At 39.9% G+C, this 6847-nt stretch overlaps 1 protein-coding gene across 1 annotated transcript in view; it reads left to right on the top strand.

Moving 5' to 3' along the window:
- CASP3 (caspase 3, apoptosis-related cysteine peptidase) overlaps nucleotides 1–5447 on the top strand; it is a 23243-nt gene extending 17796 nt beyond the window's left edge. Inside the window, exons 4-7 of the mRNA XM_010835756.1 lie at nucleotides 736–864; nucleotides 1177–1352; nucleotides 1695–1815; nucleotides 3107–5447. Coding sequence (XP_010834058.1) covers nucleotides 736–864; nucleotides 1177–1352; nucleotides 1695–1815; nucleotides 3107–3330 — 650 coding nt within the window. The 3' untranslated portion in view covers nucleotides 3331–5447. The remainder of the gene's footprint in view (nucleotides 1–735; nucleotides 865–1176; nucleotides 1353–1694; nucleotides 1816–3106) is intronic.
- Nucleotides 5448–6847: the final 1400 nt, after the last annotated feature.

Below are 6847 nucleotides of genomic sequence, written 5' to 3'. Positions count from 1 at the left end.
GTGCTGTGGGTCCCACACCTCTGCAAATGAAGCCAGTCGTGATCATGGTTTCATGGTGGTCGGAAGGCTTAGAGGCTCTTGAACAGTGTTAATGTGGCCTAGTGGTTTGTGGGGGTTTTTTTGTTTCCCTCGAAAAGATATGATGAAACTAATGATGTATCTTAGAACTGTTGAAAACTTAGAATCAAAGAAATAGTTCCTCTGAGCGTGTGAGGTATGTGTTGATACATATGTCTGTGTATGGTGATGTGTATGTTTGTCAATGTTTATGTGTGTGTGTATAATTTTTTCTTAAAAGTAGGATCCTTTTATTTTCTACTCTTTTTTTTATTTTTATAACAGTGACCATTTTTTTTATTTTAATAACAGTGACCATTTTCCTATGGCAAAATTTTGTCTACAAAATTTCAGTGGCAACATAGGATCCCGTATTATAAATGAATTGTAATTTATTTAACCAAACCTCTCTTTTTAGGCATTTAAGTCATTTGTTTATCACTGTCTAAGCAGCTGTGAAAAACATCTTTGTGACTGTAACACAGATAGCAGATTATATCATGAAGTGTCTTGTATGCGAAGAAATAAGAGACTTAGTGTCACCACTGTCAGAATATTGAATTTTCTTAGCATTCGAAAGGAAGAGTTTCTTGTGGATTGTGTGGATCCCTGAATAGTTCATTTCAAAGCAGTTTATCTTTTTTTTTTCATGCAATTAAAAGTAACTTTCTGTTCAAGGTATGGCCTGTCGATCTGGTACAGACGTGGATGCAGCAAACCTCAGGGAAACATTCATGAACTTGAAATACGAAGTCAGGATTAAAAATGATCTTACATGTAAAGAAATGTTGGAATTAATGAGCAACGGTAAGAAATAATGAAAAGAATGACCTTCATTGTCCAATGTATATACAGTCTAGCTATAACCTGTATGAAAGTAAAGCATGAGAACTGTGGAACTAAACTGTACACAGTCCTACTCTGCACACTTTATGTAAGTAAAACAAGTTATTCATACCGACTCCCCAGAGTAGTCTGAGATGTGTTGCGCTGCCCCAAGCTGGGTTTACACCATCTCTTTGTTCGGTTCTCAGATTTCTTCATCTTACTCCCATACAGTACATATGAAATTGTTGAATAAAATTGCATTGGTTTTTTTGTCTGTAAATGTTTTTCCAGTTTCTAAAGAAGACCATAGCAAAAGGAGCAGTTTTATTTGCGTGCTTCTAAGCCATGGTGAAGAAGGAATCATTTTTGGAACCAATGGACCCGTCAATTTGAAAAAATTAGCAAGTTTCTTCAGAGGGGACTATTGCAGAAGTCTGACTGGAAAACCCAAACTTTTCATTATTCAGGTAATAGATAACAGAGCGATTTGGTTATTGAGGCTTCTTTAGGGATTAATTTACTTCATTGTGGATTATCCAAAGGATTTGTAATTTTTTTCTTCCTTGAAGCTACTAAACTATTGCTACTTTTTTATTTATTTAAACCACCACTTAGGAGACATAGCATAAATTTTAATTTTCAGACTTCTAGCAAAATGGTTCTGAATAATTCACATCAGTTTTTACAGAGCCTTTGCATTTCTTGGGAATAAGTTATGCATTTATGCATGTACATACATTTTTCCCCCAATAAAAGTTTCTTTTCTTTTTTTCTAATTTTTAAATAGGTGTTTATTTTCTAACCTCTAGGCCTGCCGAGGCACAGAACTGGACTGTGGTATTGAGACAGACAGTGGTGCTGAGGATGACATGGCCTGTCAGAAAATACCAGTTGAGGCAGACTTCTTGTACGCATATTCTACAGCACCTGGTAAGAAACTTACAAATACTGAAATAGGCAGATTTTAAACACTGAAGAGTGTGTTCCAAAGGCTATAGGGATTTTGATATCCATAAAAAGCCATTGTGTCTTATTTTAGGGTACCCTAACCACAGAGAAGTCTCAAAAAGTTGTCTTTAGTCCAGTTTGGCTAGAAAATGTGCCCGTGTAAGAAAGCACACTTACACAGTGTCATTCATGAACTTGATACCACATGGAATCCATATTATAATACAGGCCAAGTCAGAGCTTCGCCCACTTCCTGAAATGGGAGAGAGGTGTGTTTTCCGGGAATTCGTTGGGAGCTAGGAAACTGAAAGGATAAACGTGAATAGCATATGAGTGGGTAGAAGTGGAACGAGAGAAAATAAGGTTAACAATGATTTATGGCTAGGTTATCAACCTCCACTTTGTCTGTGGTTGTATTACACGTTACGTGCGTGTGTGCTTGTCATCATATAAATTAATATATATTGATCATGTACTTGTTTACGCATACAATTAACTCAGGGTGTGTTTGGAAGGTTAGGAAATACTGGGCAAGTGTAAACAGTATTACATTTTTAAATAAAGTCAATATGATTTATTTTAACCTCCAGGCATCTTTCCAGTTCAGATTAAAAGCAATGGATCCAGGGACTTCCCTGTAGTCCAGTGGTTAAGACTTGGTGCTGTCACTACTGTGGACCTGGGTTCCACTCCCCGGTCCAGGAATTAGGTCCCCCAAGCCACTCAGCATGGCCAAAAACACAGCAATGAATCCACTAGTTTATCTGGGAAAAGAATGATAAATACACTATTTCCCCTTTTGGACTTTTGAATATGCTATAATGTGTTCATTATACTCTATTCTGATGCCCTGTAGACAAATTTAAGACCCTCAAATGTGTGTGCGTACATAAGCAGGTTGTTGGATGAGCCAATCATCTCACTGCAACACCACGCTACTTATAATGATCCTTTTTTATTTCTTTGCTTTTGCATTTTCTGCCTATAAACCGGTTCTTCCCTATTAGAAGGGAAGCCCAGGAAGTAGAATTCTCACTCAGTGGTGCAGTTAGCCTGCAATTGTTTTCCTTGTCAAAAGCAGAGGTATATAGACAACACCTGCTTGGTTTTTGTTTTGTTTTCCCCTGGAACCAAAGTTATGGTCTGTTTTTCTTTTATGGCTAATAATACCTATGCATGTTTATGTTGTTTTTACCTTCGTGAATATGTCACAATTGATTAAATCAGCTGACATCAACTATCTGTGATATTTTGGTTATGTTTTGCCCTATAGGTTACTTTTCCTGGCGAAATGCAAAGAACGGATCCTGGTTCATCCAGGCTCTTTGTGAGATGCTGAATAAGTACGCTCACAGGCTCGAGCTCATGCACATTCTTACTCGGGTTAACCGAAAGGTAGCAATAGAATATGAGTCCTTTTCTACCGATTCTGCTTTTCATGCAAAGAAACAGATTCCTTGTATTATGTCTATGCTCACAAAAGAACTGTATTTCTAATCACTGAAGACATGGATGATTTTTGATTTTAACTTGTATGCCAAGTGAGCAAATGGTGTAACTGGTACTATATTTTCCTCTTACCTCTAAATCTAACCTAATGACCCAGGTGGTAACTTTGAAACAAGCCGCCTTCCTAGCAATAGAACTACTGTGCAGCTACCTCAAACACAATTGGGTAGTTGAGATTGAGTTTAACGAAGATGAAATAAAAATGGATTGTGGAAATCATTATGAGAAGAAAATGACTGTAAATTAGCACTTCTCTTAATTACCAAGATTTAGTGCCGATGCTATGCTACACATTTGCAAGCAATGAGGGAAAAAGTTAAACACTGCAGTAGTGTATTTCAGTGATGTGGGTATGCCACTGTATCAGGGAACATGTTATGGTTTTTGTCAAACAACAGCAATGACGATATGGAATGATGTATCCTAGAACTTGGTGGTCCATACATGTGGTCTAAGACCTGAAGACCTTGATCTTAAGACAATGGTATTTTTACATCACCTATTTGAGCTCATGGTTTTGTGATGTTTGTGCTGAGCATGTCTTTGTTGTTTAAAAAAATCATGTTTTAGCACTGAAAAAGAACTAAATGTTTTACTTGGGAAGGTGTGAGAAAACTAAATTGACCCTTGAGGGTAAATGCAGCAATATAAAGGGAGACGAGTTGAGGACAATAAGGTGCTGAAATGCAACTCTTCCACCAGCTGCCGGGTCTCGCATACCTGCAGAATATCTATAGGGCTCTTCTGTCAAAACCTCAGACTTCAATCACACTGATAAGAGCGTGAACTGAAGAAATTCTATAGGGACACACTAAAACACAACTTAAATACAGTGCGGTATAAGGAAGAAACAGTCAGTCAGTCAGTTGGGCACTCCGTAATTAGAAGATGGTTTGAGCCTGACCAGGGACACTGCGCAGCCTCTGTGTGGTGGGGTCAGAGCCATAGATTATGGCTTCAGGAAAAAGAATGCGGGCTAGATTCTTCACAGCTACGGGTGTGTGTGGAAGATGCTCCCAAGGCAAGAAGCTCCAACAAAGTGAATCAAATTAAACTTCTGAAATGGAAATTTTCCAAAGAGGGTAAGAGTAATCATAAAAATCCTAGCCCTCTAATTTTTGTTTTATTTCAAATGATGGCTGTTAATTGGATGTTAAAGCGAATTCTTATCCGCCTTTCTGCAGATAGCCCATTTTATAAAATAGACTTGATATCACTACCACTGAATATCAGTCTACTTCTTACTTGACACTTGGGGGGAGGAGGTCTACAGTTTTCAGCTTATCAGGAATTGTGTAAATTAATGCTTACATACCTAAATATGGCTTAGAAGAGGCTCTGAGTGTTTGGGGAAAACACTAAGGTTTCTCTTTCCCCTTCATGGTTAACAAGGTCTCAATCACCTTTGCTGTGCGTGGGCATGGATGTGCCCAAGTGTGACCACTGAACTTTGTCCAGGAGCTACAGTTCTCCCAAAGAACAAGTCCTGTACTCATTCCAGAACGTCCCTTTCTGCCATCCCTGAATGTCAGCCCGTAAAAGCAATTTCATTAGCATTTCCTCATTTTCCAGTATAAGCAGTGAGTGTGGCCTAATGGTCTGGACCCTCATCCATCCTTTGCAGAAGATGGAAAAAAAAAATCATAGCACTCTTAGCAGTAAAATTTTTGCGCATGTTAACTTTTATTCTGTTGATGTTTACAATCAAGGAAGAATGATACAGTTATGATCGTGTACTTTTCTCTGAAATGAAAGAACCAGGGTGCCCAGGACTTTAGCAGTCATCCAGTCTTTCCTCCTTTGGTGCCCAGGGAAACTGAAGGCCAGAGATGGGACACAGACGGGGGAGGCTCTGGGCCTGGTTGCTCAGGAGGCGCTGAACCTTCTGCATCTCTGTAACCCACTGGTTCCCGTGAGCTTTCTTGTGCTAAACAAAGGCGCTCACAATTATAAATGAAAGCTCTTTGTTTGGATTGTGTCTGTAACTTTTTCTGAGTAAATGAAGCATGCTATGGAATCAGAAGGTATCTTCCTATGTGACAATTTTGTAAAAAGTTTGTTATTATGCATTTCTATTTCCAAATACAAATTTTAATTTAAAATGACCAGTGCATTCAAGTTTCTGTTATTGTTCTGATGTGCTGCTAATTGAAGTTAAAATATATTCTTAACCAAGAGCTTGATTTGGGAGGACCAACGATGATGTGGCGGGACCGTTTAATCAAACACTTTGAGATGGTGGTAAATTACCAAATAGGGTAAAGGAGCCTTCCTGTTCCCTCTAGGGCCCTCTCAGAAGGCCCTATTTTCTAAAATTACATGATGCCAGGAAGGATACTAAGTTCTCACAAACCACAGCCCCTAAATATGACCACATTTTTGTTTGTTTCCTTGCTTTGAGGAATGGGGAGTAGCAGAGTATAAAGGCTATCGCTGAAATTAATCATTTCCACCCATAAATTGTTAACAGGGCTAATGGGGGAGGAATAAAACACTGATGTTCCCCAATGGTCAGCTCTGGGAGAGGTGTTATAAGAAGGGAAGAATTTTCCTCTTTATTTTACATACTTAACAAAGGAATGTAAGTGAAAACCTGAGTGGTTTGCATTTCTTCTAATATTTCTGTAGTAAACCTACATTACTTTTAAGTCAGAAAACTGAAATTCTAATTGGGAATAACGATTCCTATTTCCAAGGAGTGGAGGGCAGCAGGAATAACTCCTTTAAGGCTATTGCAGGAACTTCCCTGGTGGCGTGGTGGCCAAGACCGTGCTAGCAGTGCAGAAGGCTGAGGTTCAGTCCCTGGTTGGGGAGCTAGGTCCTGTGTGCTGCAGATTACTTTTTTAAGAAAGACTCTGTTAAAGCTGTAGTTTTGTAGTACATTGACAGTTGAGCCCGTTCTTTGTGGTCGTTTAGTGACTAAGAAGGCGATGGCACCCCACTCCAGTACTCTTGCCTGGAAAAATCCCATGGACGGAGGAACCTGGCAGGCTGCAGTCCATGGGGTCTCGAAGAGTCAGACACAACTGAGCGACTTCACTTTCACTTTTCACTTTCATGCATTGGAGAAGGAAATGGCAACCCACTCCAGTGTTCTTGCCTGGAGAATCCCAGGGACGGGGTGGGGGGCCTCGTGGGCTGCCATCAATGGGATCGCACGGAGTCGGACATGACTGAAGCAACTTAGCAGCAGCAGCAGTGACTAAGTCATGTCCACCTGTTTTGCAATCCTATGGGCGATGGCCCACCAGGCTCCTCTGTCAGTGGGATTTCCTAGGCAAGAACACTGGAGTGCATTGCCATTTCCTTCTCTGGGGAATCTTCCCCACCGACCCAGGGATCAAACCCGCATCTCCTGAATTGGCAGGCCGATGCTTTACCACTGAGCCACCAGGGAAGCCCTGAGCCCTTCCTAATCTCTGCTAAATAAAAAAGACTAAAAAGAAAAAGACCAAGAACCCGATAGAAAAATGAACCAAGGGCAGTGAACGGACAGTTCACAGAA

Source organism: Bison bison, unplaced genomic scaffold (assembly GCF_000754665.1).
Source record: "Bison bison bison isolate TAMUID 2011002044 unplaced genomic scaffold, Bison_UMD1.0 scf7180017864050, whole genome shotgun sequence".
NCBI classification, from domain to species: domain Eukaryota; kingdom Metazoa; phylum Chordata; class Mammalia; order Artiodactyla; family Bovidae; genus Bison; species Bison bison.
The sequence above is the reverse complement of the archived record's forward strand: the minus strand, read 5'-3'. Positions and strand labels throughout refer to the sequence as shown.